The sequence below is a fragment of the Salmo trutta genome, chromosome 4, assembly GCF_901001165.1.
Source record: "Salmo trutta chromosome 4, fSalTru1.1, whole genome shotgun sequence".
Classification (NCBI taxonomy): Eukaryota; Metazoa; Chordata; class Actinopteri; order Salmoniformes; family Salmonidae; genus Salmo; species Salmo trutta.
In genome coordinates this window covers 73052834-73075545 of record NC_042960.1, presented here as the reverse complement: position 1 = coordinate 73075545, position 22712 = coordinate 73052834, and the positions used below count along the sequence as shown (strand labels likewise).

Here is a 22712-nt window from a genome sequence, read left to right as displayed (position 1 = left end):
CCCTGTCAGTATGAGTCTATCCATAACCCTGTCAGTATGAGTCTATCCATAACCCTGTCAGTATGAGTCTATCCATAACCCTGTAGGTATGAGTCTATCCATAACCCTGTAGGTATGAGTCTATCCATAACCCTGTAGGTATGAGTCTATCCATAACCCTGTAGGTATGAGTCTATCCATAACCCTGTCAGTATGAGTCAATCCATAACCCTGTCAGTATGAGTCTATCCATAACCCTGTCAGAGTCTATCCATAACCCTGTCAGTATGAGTCTATCCATAACCCTGTCAGTATGAGTCTATCCATAACCCTGTAGGTATGAGTCTATCCATAACCCTGTCAGTATGAGTCTATCCATAACCCTGTCAGTATGAGTCTATCCATAACCCTGTAGGTATGAGTCTATCCATAACCCTGTCGGTATGAGTCAATCCATAACCCTGTCAGTATGAGTCTATCCATAACCCTGTCAGTATGAGTCTATCCATAACCCTGTCAGTATGAGTCCAATCCATAACCCTGTCAGTATGAGTCTATCCATAACCCTGTCAGTATGAGTCTATCCATAACCCTGTCAGTATGAGTCTATCCATAACCCTGTCAGTATGAGTCTATCCATAACCCTGTCAGTATGAGTCTATCCATTACCCTGTCAGTATGAGTCTATCCATTACCCTGTCAGTATGAGTCCAATCCATAACCCTGTCAGTATGAGTCCTATCCATAACCCTGTCAGTATGAGTCTATCCATAACCCTGTCGGTATGAGTCTATCCATAACCCTGTAGGTATGAGTCTATCCATAACCCTGTAGGTATGAGTCTATCCATAACCCTGTCAGTATGAGTCTATCCATAACCCTGTCAGTATGAGTCTATCCATTACCCTGTCAGAATGAGTCTATCCATAACCCTGTCAGTATGAGTCTATCCATTACCCTGTCAGTATGAGTCCAATCCATAACCCTGTAGGTATGAGTCTATCCATAACCCTGTAGGTATGAGTCTATCCATAACCCTGTAGGTATGAGTCTATCCATAACCCTGTCAGAGTCTATCCATAACCCTGTAGGTATGAGTCTATCCATAACCCTGTAGGTATGAGTCTATCCATAACCCTGTCAGTATGAGTCTATCCATAACCCTGTCAGTATGAGTCTATCCATAACCCTGTCAGTATGAGTCTATCCATAACCCTGTCAGTATGAGTCTATCCATTACCCTGTCAGTATGAGTCCAATCCATAACCCTGTCAGTATGAGTCCAATCCATAACCCTGTCAGTATGAGTCTATCCATAACCCTGTAGGTATGAGTCTATCCATAACCCTGTCAGTATGAGTCTATCCATAACCCTGTCAGTATGAGTCTATCCATTACCCTGTCAGAATGAGTCTATCCATAACCCTGTCAGTATGAGTCTATCCATAACACTGTCAGTATGAGTCTATCCATTACCCTGTCAGTATGAGTCTATCCATAACCCTGTCAGTATGAGTCCAATCCATAACCCTGTAGGTATGAGTCCAATCCATAACCCTGTCAGTATGAGTCTATCCATAACCCTGTAGGTATGAGTCAATCCATAACCCTGTCAGTATGAGTCTATCCATAACCCTGTCAGTATGAGTCTATCCATAACCCTGTAGGTATGAGTCTATCCATAACCCTGTAGGTATGAGTCTATCCATAACCCTGTAGGTATGAGTCCTATCCATAACCCTGTCAGTATGAGTCTATCCATAACCCTGTCAGTATGAGTCTATCCATAACCCTGTCAGTATGAGTCTAACCATAACTGACCATTTCGAATCCCACCGTACCTTCTCCGCTATGCAATCTGGTTTCCGAGCTGGTCACGGGTGCACCTCAGCCACGCTCAAGGACCTAAATGATATCATAACCGCAATCGATAAAAGACAATTCTGTGCAGCCGTCTTCATCAACCTGGCCAAGGCTTTCGACTCTGTCAATCACCATATTCTTATCGGCAGACTCAACAGCCTTGGTTTCTCTAATTACTGCCTCGCCTGGTTCACCAACTACTTTTCAGATAAAGTTGTGTGTCACATCGGAGGGCCTGTTGTCCGGACCTCTTGCAGTCTCTATGGGGGTGCCACAGGGTTCAATTCTCAGGCCAACTCTTTTCTCTGTATACATCAATGATGTCGCTCTTGCTGCTGTTATTCTCTGATCCACTTCTACGCAGACGACACCATTCTGTATACTTCTGGCTCTTCTTTGGACACTGTGTTAACAAACCTCCAGACGAGCTTCAATGCCATACAACACTCCTTCCGTGGCCTCCAACTGCTCTTAAATGCAAGAAAATCTAAATGCAAGCTCTTCAACCGATCGCTGCCTGCACCCTCCCGCCCGACCAGCATCACTACTCTGGACGGTTCTGACTTAGAATATGTGGACAACTACAAATACCTAGCTATCTGGTTAGACTGTAAACTCTCCTTCCAGACTCACATTAAGCATCTCCAATCCAAAATTACATCTAGAATCGGCTTCCTATTTCGCAACAAAGCCTCCTTCACTCACGCCGTCAAACATACCCTCGTAAAACTGACTATCCTACCAATTCCTGACTTTGGCGATGTCATTTACAAAATCGCCTCCAACACTCTACTCAGCAAACTGGACGTAGTCTATCACAGTGCCATCCGTTTTGTCACCAAAGCCCCATATACTACCCACCACTGCGACCTGTATGTTCTCGTTGGTTGGCCCTCGCTTCATACTCGTCGCCAAACCCACTGGCTACAGGTTATCTACAAGTCTCTGCTAGGTAAAGCCCTGCCTTTTCTCAGCTCACTGGTCACCATAGCAGCACCCACCCGTAGTACGCGCTCCAGCAGGTATATTTCACTTGTCATCCCCAAAGCCAACTCCTCCTTTGGCCGCCTTTCCTTCCAGTTCTATGCTGCCAATGACTGGAATGAACTGCAAAAATCACTGAAGCTGGAGACTCATATCTCCCTCACTAACTTCAATCATCAGCTGTAGGTGCAGCTAACCGATCATTGCACCTGGACACAGCCCATCTGTAAATAGCCCACCCAACTACCTCATCCCCCATACTGTTATTTATTTTTGCTCTTTTGCACCCCAGTATCTCTACTTGCACACCATCATCTGCACATCTATCACTCCAATGTTAATGCTTCATTGTAATTATTTCGCCACTCTGGCCTATTTATTGCCTTATCTCCCTAATCTTACTAAATTTCCACACACTGTATATAGATTTTTCTATTGTGTTATTGACTGTATGTTTGTTAATCCCATGTGTAACTCTGTGTTGTTGTTTTTGTCGCACTGCTTTGCTTTATCTTGGCCAAGTCACAGTTGTAAATGAGAACTTGTTCTCAACTGGCCTACCTGGTTAAATAAAGGTGAAATAAATAAAAAATTATAAATAAAAACCTTCCACCCACCTTGCACTCTATAAATAACCTTCTTCCTTGTCAGTGAAGGGCTGTTAAGTTAAAACCAAGACGTCCATATAATACTTATGAATGGCAGTTTTTTCTTGAAACTGCAAATACAATGATAGTTTCATGCAATGCTTTACTATAAAGGAGATCTTTCCACCATTACTCTTGCACACAGTGGTCTGCGAACCCACAACCTTCTGTGTTGCCATGCTTACAGGACGAAGAACAGTTTCTAAAAATTCACCCTGATTACTGTGATGTAGCTGTATTCACCATGGTTACTGGGATTTAGCTTTAATAACCATGGTTACTGGGATTTAGCTTTAATAACCATGGTTACTGGGATCTAGCTGTATTCACCATGGTTACTGGGATCTAGCTGTATTCACCATGGTTACTGTGATGTAGCTGTATTCACCATGGTTACTGGGATTTAGCTTCAATAACCATGGTTACTGTGATCTAGCTATGTTCACCATGATCTAGCTGTGTTCACCATGGTTACTGTGATCTAGCTGTATTCACCATGGTTACTGTGATCTAGATGTGTTCACCGTGGTAGTTATGGTAATCTAAACGTTTTCACAATGGTTACTGTGATCTAGCTGTATTAACAATCTGTCTATCTGTGTGTGTGTGTGTGTGTGTGTGTGTGTGTGTGTGTGTGTGTGTGTGTGTGTGTGTGTGTGTGTGTGTGTGTGTGTGTGTGTGTTCATTCCTCTGGCAGAGGGAGCAAGAGTCATTGACCTTGGAGGATCGGTTGCCAGGATACATGATCAACGTGTCAGTCATTCTAATGATGGTACTGTCACTACCACACTTCCTTTTTTACCCCTATCCATCACTCTATCATTCTATCCTTCTATACCTCTAATTATAACTATCCTTCTATACCTCTAATTATAACTATCCTTCTATACCTCCAATTATAACTATCCTTCTATACCTCCAATTATAACTATCCTTCTATACCTCCAATTATAAATATCACTCTATACCTCCAATTATAACTATCCTTCTATACCTCCAATTATAACTATCCTTCTATACCTCCAATTATAACTATCACTCTATACCTCCAATTATAACTATCACTCTATACCTCCAATTTTAACTATCCTTCTATACCTCTATCCATAGCTCTAGAACTAGCTATCTGTTAGGTATGCGTAACTGGCTGGGTAGCCAAAGGAGCCTTTTATTTCAGTGAACAAAAACACACGGCACTAAGAACACTACACACAATAGGGGTTGAAATAACCCAGCGCAAACCAGTCTAGCGTGCACATACACGAAACAACAAACAATTCCACACACAGACATGGGGGGAACAGAGGGTTATATACACGTCAAATACTGGGGGAATTGAAACCAGGTGTGTAGGAAAACAAGACAAGATAAATGGAAAAATGAAAGGTGGATCGGCGATGGCTAGAAAACCGGTGACGTCGACCACCGAACGTCGCCCGAACAAGGAGAGGAACCGACTTCAGCTGAAGTCATGACACTATCACTCTATACCTCTAATTATAACTATCCTTCTATACCTCTAAATATCACTATCACTCTATACCTCTAATTATAACTATGCTTCTATACCTCTAATTATAACTATCCTTCTATACCTCTAATTATAACTATCCTTCTATACCTCTAAATATCACTATCACTCTATACCTCTAATTATAACTATCCTTCTATACCTCTAATTATAACTATCCTTCTATACCTCTAATTATAACTATCCTTCTATACCTCCAATTATAACTATCCTTCTATACCTCCAATTATAACTATCCTTCTATACCTCTAATTATAACTATCCTTCTATACCTCTAAATATCACTATCACTCTATACCTCTAATTATAACTATCCTTCTATACCTCTAATTATAACTATCCTTCTATACCTCTAATTATAACTATCCTTCTATACCTCTAAATATCACTATCACTCTATACCTCTAAATATCACTATCCCTCTATACCCCCATCTAGCACTACCCTTCTATACCTCTACCTAGCACTCTATCCTTCTATACCTCTACCTAACACTCTATCCTTCTATACCTCTACCTAGCACTCTATCCTTCTATACCTCTACCTAACACTCTATCCTTCTATACCTCTACCTAGCACTCTATCCTTCTCTACCTCTACCTAGCACTCTATCCTTCTATACCTCTACCTAGCACTCTATCCTTCTATACCTCTACCTAGCACTCTATCCTTCTATACCTCTACCTAGCACTCTATCCTTCTCTACCTAGCACTCTATCCTTCTATACCTCTACCTAGCACTCTATCCTTCTATACCTCTACCTAACACTCTATCCTTCTATACCTCTACCTAGCACTCTATCCTTCTATACCTCTACCTAACACTCTATCCTTCTATACCTCTACCTAGCACTCTATCCTTCTCTACCTCTACCTAGCACTCTATCCTTCTATACCTCTACCTAGCACTCTATCCTTCTATACCTCTACCTAGCACTCTATCCTTCTATACCTCTACCTAGCACTCTATCCTTCTCTACCTAGCACTCTATCCTTCTCTACCTAGCACTCTATCCTTCTATACCTCTACCTAGCACTCTATCCTTCTATACCTCTACCTAGCACTCTATCCTTCTATACCTCTACCTAGCACTCTATCCTTCTCTACCTAGCACTCTATCCTTCTCTACCTAGCACTCTATCCCTCTATACCCCCATCTAACACTATCCTTTTATACCTCCACCTAGCACTCTATCCTTCTATACCTCTACCTAACACTCTATCCTTCTATACCTCTACCTAACACTCTATCCTTCTATACCTCTACCTAGCACTCTATCCTTCTCTACCTAGCACTCTATCATTCTCTACCTAGCACTCTATCCTTCTATACCTCTACCTAGCACTCTATCCTTCTATACCTCCACCTAGCACTCTATCCTTCTATACCTCTACCTAGCACTCTATCCTTCTATACCTCTACCTAGCACTCTATCCTTCTATACCTCTACCTAGCACTCTATCCTTCTCTACCTAGCACTCTATCCTTCTATACCTCTACCTAGCACTCTATCCTTCTATACCTCTACCTAGCACTCTATCCTTCTATACCTAGCACTCTATCCTTCTATACCTCTACCTAGCACTCTATCCTTCTATACCTAGCACTCTATCCTTCTATACCTCTACCTAGCACTCTATCCTTCTCTACCTAGCACTCTATCCTTCTATACCTCTACCTAGCACTCTATCCTTCTATACCCCCATCTAGCACTCTGTCCATCTATACCTCTAAGTATCAATTTATACCTCCATTTATAATCACTCTCTTTTTATAAATCTATCAATCTATCCTTCTACACCTCATCACTCTATACATGTATATATCACTCTATTCCTCTAAATATTACTCTTCCCTTCTATACCTCTATCTAGCACTCTATCCTTCTATACCTCAATCAATACCTATATCTTTCAACCTATCTTTCTATATCTCTATCCCTCTCTTTCCTTTTGTACTTCTATCTCTTACTATCTTTGATACGTCAATCCCTCTATCCTTCTATACCTCTAATTATCCTGCTATACCTCAATCTATCACTCCATACCTCTGCCGCTATTTACTTTTATTCCACTAATTACCATTCTATTCTTCTATACCGCTAATATCACTCTATATATCCCCATCCTTCTATACTTCTATCACTAGTAGTTACAAACAGCAAAGGCTCTAAACGCTGGCCCAATATATTGTATAATGTCTTTATATATTTAAACATTTTCTTGTGCATTTTGCTATTTGCCTCATGACTCCTGGGGGCTTTGTTGACTACAAACATTCTTTACCAATCCGTGGGACAGACTGTTTGTTCCCACACTCGGGACTCTGACTCTCTATTGGTTAAACAGACTTTTGGCCTCCCATCCTATTCTAACCACCTCTCACTGGCTTTGTGTTCATGTTACCTGATGAAATTGATGTACAATATGATCTTGTTACCATCTGATGCACATTCAGATGTTATAAATCAGCACTGCAGAGGTCTCCCTGTCCTCTGCCGTGCCTTGATTGTATTACTGCTGATCATATCTGGAAATGTGCATGTACACCCTGGCCCATCTACTGTTGCTAGCCCCAATTCTGACTGGTGCTCTGATATCACTGATTTCTGCTCTCGTGAAAGCCTGGGTTTTCTGCACGTTAACACTAGAAGCTTATTACCTAAAATGGATCAATTGAAAGTGTGGGTTCACAGCTCCAATCCAGATGTGTTGGTCATTACTGACACGTGGTTAAGGAAGAGTGTTTTGAATACTGATGTTAACCTTTCTGGTTATACCTTTTTCAGCAAGACAGATCTTCCAAAGGTGGGGGAGTGGCAATTTTTACCAAGGATCACCTTCAGTGCTCAGATGTCTCCACCAAGTCTGTCCACAAACAATTTTTAAGTATTAAACTTAAGTATTAAACTTTCAAATAGCTCTTTGTTGACTGTTGCTGGATGCTATCGTCCTCCATCAGCACCGGCCTGTACCCTACCTGCCCTAATCTCTCTCCTGGCCCCTTACACTAAGTCTGAATTTGTCCTGCTAGGTGACCTAAACTGGGACATGCTTAAACCACCTGAACCAAGTCCTAAAGCAATGAGACTCCCTAAATCTTTATCAGATTATTACCAATCCCAAAAGGTATGACTCCAAACACCCAGAAAAGGCTACTCTCCTTGATGTTATCCTCAAAAATAATCCTGATAGGTATCAGTCTGGTGTTTTCTGTAATGAACTTAGTGATCACTGTTTTACAGCCCGTGTTCAAAATGGCTGCTCAGTGAAACGACCTGTCCTAATTTGTCATGGACACTTGCTAAAAAAATTGAATGAGCAAGCCTTCCTTCATGAACTGGCCTCTGTAAAATGGTATATAATCAGCTTGATCCCCTCTGTCGAGACACTTGGACCTTCTTTTTTGATATTTTCAGTGGCATTGTTGACAAACACGCCTCCATAAAGAAATTTTGAATTAAAAACAGGTTTAGCCTCTGGTTCGACCGTGATCTTGCAGAGTTACTCCACCTCAAGAATTGCATTTGGCAAAAGGCTCGGCACATGCATACTCAGACTGACTGGCTCTCGTTCAGGCAAATGAGAAGTAAGTGCACTCAGGCTTTCCGGAAGGTCAAAGTTAGTTACTTAAAGGAGAATTTCTCTCTCTGTGAGTCTAACAGTTAAAGTCCTGGAGAATAAACCCTCCTCCTCACAGCTGCCCATGTCCCTTAATGTTGATGATGTGGTTGTTACTGACAAGAAGCACATAGCTGAGCTCTTTAATCAGGATTCCTATTTGACTCAGCCATGCCTCCTTGCCCGTCCAACATTTTCTCATCTCCCACCCCTTGTAATGTGACTATCCCCGATGCTTCTCCCTCTTTTTCCCCTGCCTCGCTACAAAGTTTCTCCCTGCAGGCAGTCACTGAGTCTGAGGTGCTAGTGGAGCTCCTGAAACTTGCTGCCCCTATCATCACCAAGCCTATCTCTGACCTTTTTAACCTGTCTCTCCTTTCTGGGGAGGTTCCCATTGCTTGGAAGGCAGCCACGGTTCATCCTTTATTGAAAGGGGGAGATCAAGTTGATCCTAACTGTTATAGGCCTATTTCTATTTTACCCTGTTTATCAAAAGTGTTGGAAAAACTTGTCAATAATCAACTGACTGGCTTTCTTGATGTCTATAGTATTCTCTATGGTATGCAATCTGGTTTCCGCTCAGGTTATGGATGTGTCACTGCAACCTTAAAGGTCCTCAATGATGTCACCATTGCCCTTGATTCTTATCAATGATGTGCTGCTATTTTAATTGACTTGGCCAAAGCTTTTGATACGGTAGACCATTCCATTATTGTGGTCCGGCTAAGGAGTATTGGTGTCTCTGAGGGGTCTTTGGCCTGGTTTGCTAACTACCTCTCTCAAAGAGTGCAGTGAATAAAGTCAGAAAATCTGCTCTCTCAGCCACTGCCTGTCACCAAGGGAGTACCCCAAGGCTCAATCCTAGGCCCCACGGTCTTCTCAATTTACATCAACAACACAGCTCAGGTAGTAGGAAGCTCTCTCATCCATTTATATGCAGATGATACAGTCGTATACTCAGCTGACCCCTCCCCGGATTCTGTGTTAACCTCTCTGGGCTAGGTGGCACCAAATCGTCCCACCTACGTAACAGCCAGTTGAATCCTGTGGCGCGATTTTCAAATACCTTAGAAATGCTATTACTTCAATTTCTCAAACATATGACTATTTTACAGCTATTTAAAGACAAGACTCTCGTTAATCTAACCACACTGTCCGATTTCAAAAAGGCTTTACAACGAAAGCAAAACATTAGATTATGTCAGCAGAGTACCCAGCCAGAAATAATCAGACACCCATTTTTCAAGCTAGCATATAATGTCACAAAAACCCAGAAGACAGCTAAATGCAGCACTAACCTTTGATGATCTTCATCAGATGACACACCTAGGACATTATGTTATACAATACATGCATGTTTTGTTCAATCAAGTTCATATTTATATCAAAAACAGCTTTTTACATTAGCATGTGACGTTCAGAACTAGCATACCCCCCGCAAACTCCCGGCAAATTCACTAACAATTTACTAAATTACTCACGATAAACGTTCACAAAAAGCATAACAATTATTTTAAGAATTATAGATACAGAACTCCTCTATGCACTCGATATATCCGATTTTAAAATAGCTTTTCGGTGAAAGCACATTTTGCAATATTCTAAGTAGATAGCCCGGCATCACAGGGCTAGCTATTTAGACACCCAGCAAGTTAGCCTTCACCAAACTCCGATTTACTATTAGAAAAGTTTGATTACCTTTCTTGTTCTTCGTCAGAATGCACTCCCAGGACTTCTACTTCAATAACAAATGTTGGTTTGGTCCAAAATAATCCATAGTTATGTTCCAACAGCGGCGTTTTGTTCGTGCGTTCTAGACACTATCCGAATGGTAAATAAGGGTCACGCGCACGGCGCATTTCGTGACAAAAGATTTCTAAATATTTCATTACCGTACTTCGAAGCATGTCAACCGCTGTTTAAAATCATTTTTTTATGCCATTTTTCTCGTAAAAAAGCGATAATATTCCGACCGGGAATCTGCAATTAGGTAAACAGCCGAAAGAAAATATATCACTGGGTCGACTCGGGCACGCACCTAATTCCTTTGTCCTCTGATCGGCCACTTGGCAAACGCGATAATGTGTTTCAGCCTGGGGCTGCCTCAACATCGTTCAGCTTTTTCCCGTGCTCTGAGAGCCTATTGGAGCCGTAGGAAGGGTCACGTTACAGCTAAGATCCTGACTCTTCAATAAACAGAGGCAAGAACAACAACACCTTGTCAGACAGGCCACTTCCTGCATTTTTTTTGCCTGCCATATGAGTTCTGTTATACTCACAGACACCATTCAAACAGTTTTAGAAACTTTAGGGTGTTTTCTATCAAAAGCCAATAATTATATGCATATTCTAGTTACTGGGCAGGAGTAGTAACCAGATTAAATCGGGTAAATTTTTTATCCGGCCGTGTAAATACTGCCCCCTAGCCCTAACAGGTTAAATGCTCTACAACAAAGCTTTCTTAGTGTCCAACAAGCTTTCTCTACCCTTAACCTTGTTCTGAACTCCTCTAAAACAAAGGTCATGTGGTTTGGTAAGAAGAATGCCCCTCTCCCCACAGGTGTGATTACTACCTCTGAGGGTTTAGAGTTTTGACATAGTCACCTCATAGAAGTACTTGGGAGTATGGCTAGACAGTACACTGTCCTCCTCTCAGCACATATCAAAGCTGCAGGCTTAAGTTAAATCTAGACTTGGTTTCCTCAATCGTAATCGCTCCTCTTTCACAACAGCTGCCAAACTAACCCTGATTCAGATGACCATCCTTCCCATGCTAAATTACGGAGACATAATTTATAGATCGGCAGGTAAGTGTGCTCTCGAGCGACTAGATGTTCTTTACCATTTGGCCATCAGATTTGCCACCAATGGTCCTTATAGGACACATCACTGCACTCTGTACTCCTCTGTATACTGGTCATCTCTGTATACCCGTCGCAAGACCCACTGGTTGATGCTTATTCCTAAAACCCTCTAAGGCCTCACTCCCCCATATCTGAGATATCTAATGCAGCCCTCATCCTCCACATACAACACCCGCTCTGCCAGTCACATTCTGTTAAAGGTCCCCAAAGCACACACATCCCTGGGTCGCTCGTCTTTTCAGTTCGCTGCAGCTAGCGACTGGAACAAACTGCAACAAACACTCAAACTGGACAGTTTTATCTCAATCTCTTCATTGAAAGACTCAAAGACTCAATCATGGATTTTTGTGGTACTTTCTGGTTTACATTTCCCATGAATACCACAGGACTACCACTGGACAATCACAGAGTACCACAGGACATTTGCTAATACAAGTTAGTAACGATGTCTAGCTATCTAACATTGCTAATACAGACAAGTAACGATAGCTAGCTAGCTATTAATGCAAATAAAAGCTAGTAACGATAGCTAGATAGCTAACAATGCTAATACAAGTTAGTAATGATGAGATGTCGCCGAAGAGGATGGCTGACATTTTACAAGCCCGTAACAAATTGCGCTAATTTGTTCGTTTTTTTTGCGTTGTTTGTAAATTATTTTTTTTACTTATTTTGTACATAATTTTGCTGCTACCGTCTCTTATGACCGAAAATAACTTCTGGACATCAGAACTGGGGTTACTCACCACGAACTGGAAGAAGCCTTTTCCTTTAAAGAGTGAGACGAGAAAGATATACTGCTTTCCCGGGAACAGGCCCAGATCCCTGTCATTTGCGTGAAGAAAAGAGGATGCAGATTGGGCATTTTGAGAATCCGTAGGTGAGCGAGTAAACTCTGACTGCCGTCAATTCTACTTGCAAACCTGCAATCATTGGAAAATAAAATTGATGACCTACAATTATTATTTATCCTACCAACAGGACATTAAGAACTGTAATATATTATGTTTCACACGTGGCTGAACGATGACACGGATAATATGGAGCTGGTGGGATTTTCCATGCACCGGCAGAACAGAGAAGCTACGTCTGGTAAGACGAGGGGTGGGGGTGTGTCTTTTTGTCAATAACAGCTGATGCGCAACGTATAATATTAATATTGCTTGCCTGAGGTAGAGTGACTTATGATAAGCTGTAGACCACACTATCTACCAATAGTTCTCATCTATATTTTTCCTAGCCGTCTATTTACCACCACAGACTGAAGCTGGCACTAAGACAGCACTCAACCAGCTCTATAAGGCCATAAGCAAACAAGAAAATGCTCACCCAGAAGTGGCGCTCCTAGTGGCCGGGAACTTTAATGCAGGCAAACTTAAATCAGTTTTATCAAATTTTTACCAGCATGTCACGTGCAACCAGAGGAATAAAACTCTTGACCACCTTTACTCCACACACAGAGATGAGTACAAAGCTCTCGCCCACCCTCCCTTTGGCAAATCTGACCATAATTCTATCCTCCTGATTCCTGCTAACAAGCAAAATCTAAAGCAGGACTCGCTCAATACGGAAGTGGTCAGATGATGCGGATGCTACGCTACAGGACTGTTTTTGCTAGCGCAGACTGGAATATGTTCCGGGATTCATCCAATGGCATTGAAGAGCATACCACCTCAATCACAAGCTTCATCAATAAGTGCATCGACGACGTCGTCCCCACAGTGACCGCACGTACATATCCCAACCAGAAGCCATGGATTACAGGCAACATCCGCATTGAGCTAAAGGCTAGAGCAGCCGCTTTCAAGAAGGACACTAATCTAGACGCCTATAAGAATTCCCACTATGCCCTCCGACGAACCATCAAACAAGCAAAGCGTCAATACAGGATTAAGATTGAATCCTACTACACCGGCTCTGACACTCGTCGGATGTGGCAGGGCTTGAAAACTATAACGGACAAGAAAGGGAAACCCTGACGCGAGCCTACCAGACGAGCTAAATGCCTTTCATGCTCGCTTCGAGGCAAGCAACACTGAAACATGTAGGAGAGCACCAGCTGTTCTGGATGACTGTGTGATAACACTCTCGGTAGCCAATGTGAGTAAGACCTTTAAACAGGTCATTCACAAAGCCGCAGGGCCAGACGGATTACCAGGACGTGTACTCAAAGCATGCGCTGACCAACTGGCAAGTATCTTCACTGACATTTCAACCTCTCCCTGACTGAGTCTGTAATACCAACATGTTTCAAGCAGACCACCATAGTCCCTGTGCCCAATGAAGCGAAGGCAACCTGCCTAAATGATTACCGCCCCATAGCACTCACGTCAGTAGCCATAAAGTGCTTTGAAAGGCTGGTCATGGCTCACATCAAAAGCATCCTCCCGGATACCCTAGACCCACACCAATTTGCACACCACAACATAAGGAACACTTATGTGAGAATGCTGTTCATTGACTACAGCTCAGCGTTCAACACCATAGTGCCCATGAAATTCATCACTAAGCTAAGGACCCTGAGACTAAACACCTCTCTCTGCAAATGGATCCTGGACTTCCTGAGGGGCCGCCCCCAGGTGGTAAGGGTAGGCAATAACACATCTGCCACACTGATCCTCAACACTCATGCCCCTCAGGGGTGTGTACTTAGTCCCCTCCTGTACTCCCTGTTCACCTACGATTGTGTGGCCAAACACGACTCCAACACCATCATTAAGTTTGCTGACGACACAACAGTGGTAGGCCTGATCACGGACAATGATGAGACAGCCTATAGGGAGGAGGTCAGAGAACTTGCAGTGTGGTGCCAGGACAACAACCTCTCCCTAAATGTGATCAAGACAAAGGAGCTGATCGTGGATGACAGGAAAAGTCGGGCCGAACAGGCCCCCATTAACATCGGCAGGGCTGTAGCAGAGCGGGTCAAGAGTTTCAAGTTCCATGGTGTCCACATCATCAACGAACTATCATGGTCCAAACACATCAAGACAGTTGTGAAGAGTGCACGGCAAAATCTTTTGCCCCTCAGGAGACTGAATAGATTTGGCATGGGTCCCCAGATCCTCAGAAATAGCTGCACCATCGAGAGCATCCTGACCGGTTGCATCACTGCCTGGTACAGCAACTGCTCAGCATCTGACCGTAAGGCGCTACAGAGGGTAGTGCGACCAGCCCAGTACGTCACCGGGGCAAAGCTTCCTGCAATCCAGGAACTATATAATAGGTGGTGTGAGAGGAAAGCCCATAAAATTGTCAGAGACTTCAGTCACCCAAGCCATAGACTGTTCTCTCTGCTACCGCACGGGCAAGCGGTACCGGAGCCCCAAGTCTAAGACCAAAATGCTCCTTAACAGCTTCTATCCCCAAGCCATAAGACTGCTGAACAATTAATCAGATGGCCACTGGACTATTACATTTACCCCCCTCTCCACCCCCATTTGTTTTAACCCTGACCGTAACACTAACCCTCACCCTAACACTAACCCTCACCCTAACCCAAACATTAACCCTCACCCTAACACAAACCCTCACCCTAACACAAACCCTCACCCTAACACAAACCCTCACCCTAACACAAACCCTCACCCTAACACAAACCCTCACCCTAACATTAACCCTCACCCTAACACTAACCCTCAACCTAACACTAACCCTCACCCTAACACTAACCCTCACCCTAACACTAACCCTCACCCTAACACTAACCCTCACCCTCACACTAACCCTCACCCTAACACTAACCCTCACCCTAACACTAACCCTAACACTAACCCTCCCATTAACACTAACCCTCCCATTAACACTAACCCTCCCCTTAACACTAACCCTCCCCTTAACACTAACCCTCCCCTTAACACTAACCCTCACCCTAACACTAACCCTCCCCTTAACACTAACCCTCACCCTAACACTAACCCTCACCCTAACACTAACCCTCACCCTCACACTAACCCTCACCCTAACACTAACCCTCACCCTAACACTAACCCTCACCCTAACACTAACCCTCACCCTAACACTAGCCCTCACCCTAACATTAACCCTATCATCCCCCCCATTTGTTTTGTACACCATTGCTACTCGCTACTTATTGTCTATGCGTAGTCACTTCACCCTTACCTACATGTGCAAATTACCTCAACTAACCTGTACCCCTACACACTGACTCGGTACCGGTATCCCCTGTGTATAGCCTCGTTATTGTTATGTTATTCTCTTAATTTATATTATTTTTTACTTTAGTTTATTTGGTAAATAGTTTCTTAACTCTTCTTGAACTACACTGATGGTTAAGGGCTTGTAAGTATGCATTTCACAGTAAGGTGTCATCTACAAGTCTCTGATAGGTAAAGCCCCGCCTTATCTCAGCTCACTGGTCACCATATCAGCACCCACCTGTAGCACGCGCTCCAGCAGGTATATCTCTCTGGTCACCCCCAAAGCCAATTCCTCCTTTGGCCGTCTCTCCTTCCAGTTCTCTGCTGCCAATGACTGGAACAAACTGCAAAAATCTCTGAAGCTGGAGACTCTTACTTCCCTCACTAGCTTTAAGCACCAGCTGTCAGAGCAGCTCACAGATCACTGCACCTGTACATAGCCCATCTGTAAATAGCCCATACAATCTACCTCATCCCCATACTGTATTTATTTATTTATCTTGCTCCTTTGCACCCCAGTATCTCAACTTGCACATTCATCTTCTGCACATCTACCATTTCAGTGTTTAATTGCTATATTGTAATTACTTCGCCACTACGGCCTATTTATTTCTTTACCTCCCTTATCCTACCTCATTTGCACACACTGTATATAGATTTTTCTACTGTATTATTGATTGTATGTTTGTTTATTCCATGTGTAACTCTGTTCTCAACTAGCCAAGGTGAAATAAAATAAAAAAGGTCTACATTTGTTGTATTCGGCGCATTTGACAAATAAAGTTTAATTTGATTAGATAGCTAACAATACTTATACAGGCTAACTACAATAGCTAGCTATATATCCCTCTATCCTGTGTTTTGGTTGATAATTTACTGTATGTGTGTTTGTGTGTTAGATGGGGGTAACGTTTTCCGCAGTGTTCGGAGTGATCCTGTATCGTATCACCATGCTGTCTATCTGGTCCATGAACCCAGACCCTGAAGCCAAGGCTTCTGTTAGGATGACAGTGACCACCACCGCCATCATCATCAACCTGCTAGTTGTATTGATACTGGATGAGATCTACGGAGCTATCGCTGTCTGGCTCACGAAACTGGGTAACCCTAACCCCTAACCCTAACCCCTAACCCTAACCCTAACCCTAACCCTATCGCTGTCTGGCTCACGAAACTGGGTAACCCTAACCCTAACACTAAACCTAACCCTAACCCTAACCCTAACACTAAACCTAACACTAACACTAACCCTAACCCTATCGCTGTCTGGCTCACAAAACTGGGTAACCCAAACCCTAACCCTAACACTAACCCTAACCCTAACCCTATCGCTGTCTGGCTCACGAAACTGGGTAACCCTAAACCCTAACCCTAACCCTAACACTAACCCTATCGCTGTCTGGCTCACGAAACTGGGTAACCCTAACCCTATCGCTGTCTGGCTCACGAAACTGGGTAACCCAAAACCTAACCCAACCCCTAACCCTAACCCTATCGCTGTCTGGCACACGAAACTGGGTAACCCTAAACCTAACCCTAACCCTATCACTGTCTGGCTCACGAAACTGGGTAACCCTAAACCTAACCCTAACCCTAACCCTATCACTGTCTGACTCACTGAACTGGGTAACCCTAACCCCTAACCCTAACCCTAACACTATCGATGTCTGGCTCACGAAACTGGGTAACCCTAAACCTAACCCTATTGCTGTCTGGCTCACTGAACTGGGTAACTCTCACCCTAACACTAACCCTAACCCTAACCCTAACACTAACCCTATCACTGTCTGACTCACTGAACTGGGTAACCCTCAACCTCAAACTAACCCTCACCTTAACACTAACCCTCACCCTCACACTAACCCCCACCTTATCACTAGCCCTCACCCTCACACTAACCCTCACACTAACCCTCACCTTATCACTAACCCTCACCCTCACACTAACTCTCACCCTCACACTAACCCTCACCCTCACACTAACCCTCACCCTCACACTAACCCTCACCTTAACACTCACCCTCACACTAACCCTCACACTAACCCTCACCTTAACACTAACCCTCACACTAACCCTCACCTTAACACTAACCCTCCCCTAAACACTAACCCTCACCTTAACACTAACCCTCACCCTCACACTAACCCTCACACTAACCCTCACCTTAACACTAACCCTCAAATTAACACTAACCCTCCCCTTAACACTAACCCTCACCCTAACACTAACCCTCACCCTAACGCTAACCCTCACCCTAACACTAACCCTCACCCTAACACTAACCCTCCCCCTAACGCTAACCCTCCCCCTAACGCTAACCTTCCCCCTAACGCTAACCCTCACCCTCACACTAACCCTCACCCTCACACTAACCCTCACCTTAACACTAACCCTCACCTTAACACTAACCCTCACCCTAACATTAATCCTCACCCTAACGCTAACCCTCACCCTAACATTAACCCTCACCCTAACGCTAACCCTCCCCCTAACGCTAACCCTCACCTTAACACTAACCCTCCCCCTATCGCTAACGCTAACAATCACCTTAACACTAAACCTCACCTTAACCCTCACCCTAACACCAACGCTCACCCAAACATTAACCCTCACCCTATCACTGTCTGGCTCACTGAACTGTTTAACACACACTTCTGATAACGTCTGATGATATGATTGGCTGGTTGTCCTGTCTGTCTAATAATGTGATTGGCTGCTTGTCTTGTCTGTCAGAGGTTCCTAAGACGGAGGCGGAGTTTGAGGAGCGTTTGATTCTGAAATCGTTTCTGTTGAAATCCATGAACACCTTTGCTCCCGTCTTCTATGTGGCTTTCTTCAAGGGCAGGTGAGGGGGTGTGTGTGCATGTGGGTGTGCATGTTTTATTTATTTTTATTGAACCTTTATATTAACAGGGAGTCATGCTGAGACCAAGGTCTCCTTTCCAAATGAGCCCTGTATAGCACCACAATACCAAATAATAAAACATTATACACATCAATACACTATGAAAAGCCAAACAGAGATACACAATCATAGAACATAAACTCATGTTTCAGTATAAAGGTCCTCAATCATTCATCTGAATTGCTCTGTAGGCACCAAATCATGTGTTTGTTTTAGACTTTTGGAGATTATTCCACAAGTAAAATGCATTAAAACTAATATCTGATTTACCTAACTCTGTAGAGACCGAATTCATTTCCAGAGTTAGCCATCCCTGAGACTGGGTGTGGTAACTCCTACGTGTAAAGGTTATTCATGATGTTAGGTACAGAGGGAGTTTTTGCAAAAGAGCTTTATGAATGAAAAGAGAGCAATGTAATGACCTTTACACAATGGGTGGGTCTAATCCTGGATGCTGATTGGTTAAAATCGTGTTCCAGCCGGTGTCTACAGGTCGTTTTTAAAAAAAACATCACAATGAGGTGCAGAGCAATCAATTTTCCTTCTCGGGGCAAGGAGACCCCCAGCTCCACTAAAATCATTGACAATTTTGTGCCATTTTCAAGGGATTGTTAAATAAATGTTAACTATCTGTTTGTAATATCATCACTGCAACACATGTAATATCCTCAGCGCGACACGCCCCCCAGTGTGAGTGTGTTGTTGATGAAACGCGTTTTGCTAGCCTGGATTACAATACTCCACCATTCATTTATCACAACGTGAATTTCACAAAATGTTTAATGACTTCTGTGTTTGGTTTATCCGGGACAATGTGGTGTGCCAGGACTTCCAATGTAGCAACTATTTGCTTGCAGAGGACTACAGGTGCAAAGTGGCTACTTTTAGCAAACAAGTAGCGAACGAACACAAGCTACTGGGGAATCCACACCCGCCTACTTCTTCTTTGTCTTCTACCCCAGTAGCCAGATGCATCTCTGGCCTGGTGGAAGTGTCTCTGCTGTGTCAGCTCTCTACAGCCGACTGGCCGTTACTCTGCAGGGATCCCTCCCAGAAGGGGTCTTCCCCTTCCCTGGATAATGGAGTTAGTAGGATGCTCCTGGATGACTAAGTGGATGTTCCTGGTTTCAATCCTGCCAACCAGCCATGGAGACATGACACTCGCTGTGGAAGTTGAAAACAGAGACCTCTGGCAATGGGGGCCTCCTTGGCGAAGGTGAGCCTGGACCAGACACAGACTAGAAACAGCTTTGATGCCCTAGTTCCAGAGGTTACGGTGCCTTCTTCCCTGGGGGCTTACGATTTGAGATCAGATCCAGAGGTACCTGCGCCTTCGTCCTCTACTCCTGGACTCTGTCCATGCATTTTAAGGCCACGTTCAGACAATGACTTATCAATGACCCAAGACTATCTCATATAATCCCTACCATTGTGTTGCTGACTTGTCATAATTCTGCAGCAAATGTACATTATCCCAGGGGCATTGGCAGTCACAAGGCACAAACTCAGATACCTCCTGCATCTCAACCTTTTTGTTTCAGTCTGTTGTTTCAGAAGTTGCATTTTGCTTAATTTTTATTTTGTTCATAAGTGTTTGTGTCAACCTGTTACCAACTAGCCAGTTAGCCAGCTAGGTTGCAATGGATCCCGCTTCGACCTGGAATAGACAATCTGGACGCTCTCTTCCTAAAATGATCCACTGCAATTGTCGCAACCCCTATTACTATTACTTTAGATTCCTAAAGATTTGAAAGCGGCCGAGGTCATCCCCCTCTTCAAAGGGGGAGACACTCTAGACCCAAACTGTTACAGACCTATATCCATCCTGCCCTGCCTTTATAAAGTCTTCGAAAGCCAAGTGAACAAACAGATCACCGACCATCTCGAATCCCACCGTACCTTCTCCACTATGCAATCCGGTTTCCGAGCTGGTCATGGGTGCACCTCAGCCACGCTCAAGGTCCTAAAAGATATCATAACCACCATCAATAAAAAACAGTACTGTGCAGCCGTCTTCATCGACCTGGCCAAGGCTTTCGACTCTGTCAATCACCGTATTCTTATCGGCAGACTCAACAGCCTTGGTTCCTCTATTTACTGCCTCGCCTGGTTCACCAACTACTTCTCCGATAGAGTTCAGTATGTCAAATAGGAGGGCCTGTTGTCCGGACCTCTGGCAGTCTCTATGGCAGTGCCACAGGGTTCAATTCTCTGGACGATTCTTTTCTCTGTATATATCAATGATGTCTCTCTTGCTGCGGGTGATTCTTTGATCCACCTCTACGCAGACGACACCATTATGTATACATCTGGCCCTTCTTTGGACACTGGGTTAACCAACCGCCAAACGAGCTTCAATGCCATACAACACTTCCTTAAAACCTGTTTTTGTTTTGTCATTATGGAGTATTGTGTTGAGGATCAGCGTTGCGGATGTGTTGTTATCTACCCTTACCACCTGCGGGCGGCCCGTCAGGATCCAGTTGCAGAGGGAGGTGTTTAGTCCCAGGGTTCTTAGCTTATTGATGAGCTTTGGGGTATTGTGTTAAGATTAATGAGGGTAAAAGTTTGAGTAAGGCTGTAACTGAATAAGGCTGTAACGTAAAACAAAATGTGGAAAAAGTCAAGGAGTCTGAATCAAATCAAATCAAATCAAATCAAATCAAATTTATTTATATAGCCCTTCGTACATCAGCTGAAATCTCAAAGTGCTGTACAGAAACCCAGCCTAAAACCCCAAACAGCAAGCAATGCATGTGAAAGAAGCACGGTGGCTGGGAAAAACTCCCTAGGAAAAACTCCTGAGAAAGGCCAAAAACCTAGGAAGAAACCTAGAGAGGAACCAGGCTATGAGGGGTGGCCAGTCCTCTTCTGGCTGTGCCGGGTGGATATTATAACAGAACATGGTCAAGATGTTAAAATGTTCGTAAATGACCAGCATGGTCAAATAATAATAATCATAGTAATTGTCGAGGGTGCAACAAGCACGTCCGGTGAACAGGTCAGGGTTCCGTAGCCGCAGGCAGAACAGTTGAAACTGGAGCAGCAGCATGGCCAGGTGGACTGGGGACAGCAAGGAGTCATCATGCCAGGTAGTCCTAGGGCTCAGGTCCTCCGAGAGAAAGAAAGAAAGAAAGAAAGAAAGAGAGAATTAGAGAGAGCATATTTACATTCACACAGGACACTGGATAAGACAAGAGAATACTCCAGATGTAACAGACTGACCCTAGCCCCCCGACACATAAACTACTGCAGCATAAATACTGGAGGCTGAGACAGGAGGGATCAGAAGACACTGTGGCCCCATCCGATGATACCCCCGGACAGGGCCAAACAGGCAGGATATAACCCCACCCACTTTGCCAAAGCACAGCCCCCACACCACTAGAGGGATATCTACAACCACCAACTTACCGTCCGAAGACAAGGCTGAGTATAGCCCACAAAGATGTCCGCCACGGCACAACCCAAGGGGGGGGCGCCAACCCAGACAGGAAGACCACGTCAGTGGCTCAACCTACTCAAGTGACGCACCCCTCCCATGGACGGCATGGAAGAACACCAGTAAGTCAGTGACTCAGCCCCTGTAAAAGGGTTAGAGGCAGAGAATCCCAGTGGGAAGAGGGGAACCGACAAGGCAGAGACAGCAAGGGCGGTTCGTTGCTCCAGCCTTTCCGTTCACCTTCACACTCCTGGGCCAGACTATACTTAATCATAGGACCTACTGAAGAGATAAGTCTTCAGTAAAGACTTAAAGGTTGAGACTGAGTCTGCGTCTCTCACATGGGTAGGCAGACCATTCCATAAAAATGGAGCTCTATAGGAGAAAGCCCTACCTCCAGCCGTTTGCTTAGAAATTCTAGGGACAATTAGGAGGCCTGCGTCTTGTGACCGTAGCGTACGTGTAGGTATGTACGGCAGGACCAAATCGGAAAGATAGGTAGGAGCAAGCCCATGTAATGCTTTGTAGGTTAGCAGTAAAACCTTGAAATCAGCCCTTGCCTTAACAGGAAGCCAGTGTAGGGAAGCTAGCACTGGAGTAATATGATCAAATTTTTTGGTTCTAGTCAGGATTCTAGCAGTAGTATTTAGCACTAACTGAAGTTTGTTTAGTGCTTTATCCGGGTAGCCGGAAAGTAGAGCATTGCAGTAGTCGA

The 22712-nt window shown here is 44.0% G+C and overlaps 1 protein-coding gene across 1 annotated transcript in view; it reads left to right on the top strand.

Moving 5' to 3' along the window:
- LOC115193092 (anoctamin-2) overlaps positions 1 to 22712 on the top strand; it is a gene marked incomplete at its 5' end in the record, with an annotated part of 123495 nt that overhangs the window by 70963 nt on the left and 29820 nt on the right. The window contains 3 exons of the mRNA XM_029752074.1: positions 4171 to 4245; positions 16550 to 16751; positions 18384 to 18495. Of these exons, the coding sequence (XP_029607934.1) occupies positions 4171 to 4245; positions 16550 to 16751; positions 18384 to 18495 (389 nt within the window). The remainder of the gene's footprint in view (positions 1 to 4170; positions 4246 to 16549; positions 16752 to 18383; positions 18496 to 22712) is intronic.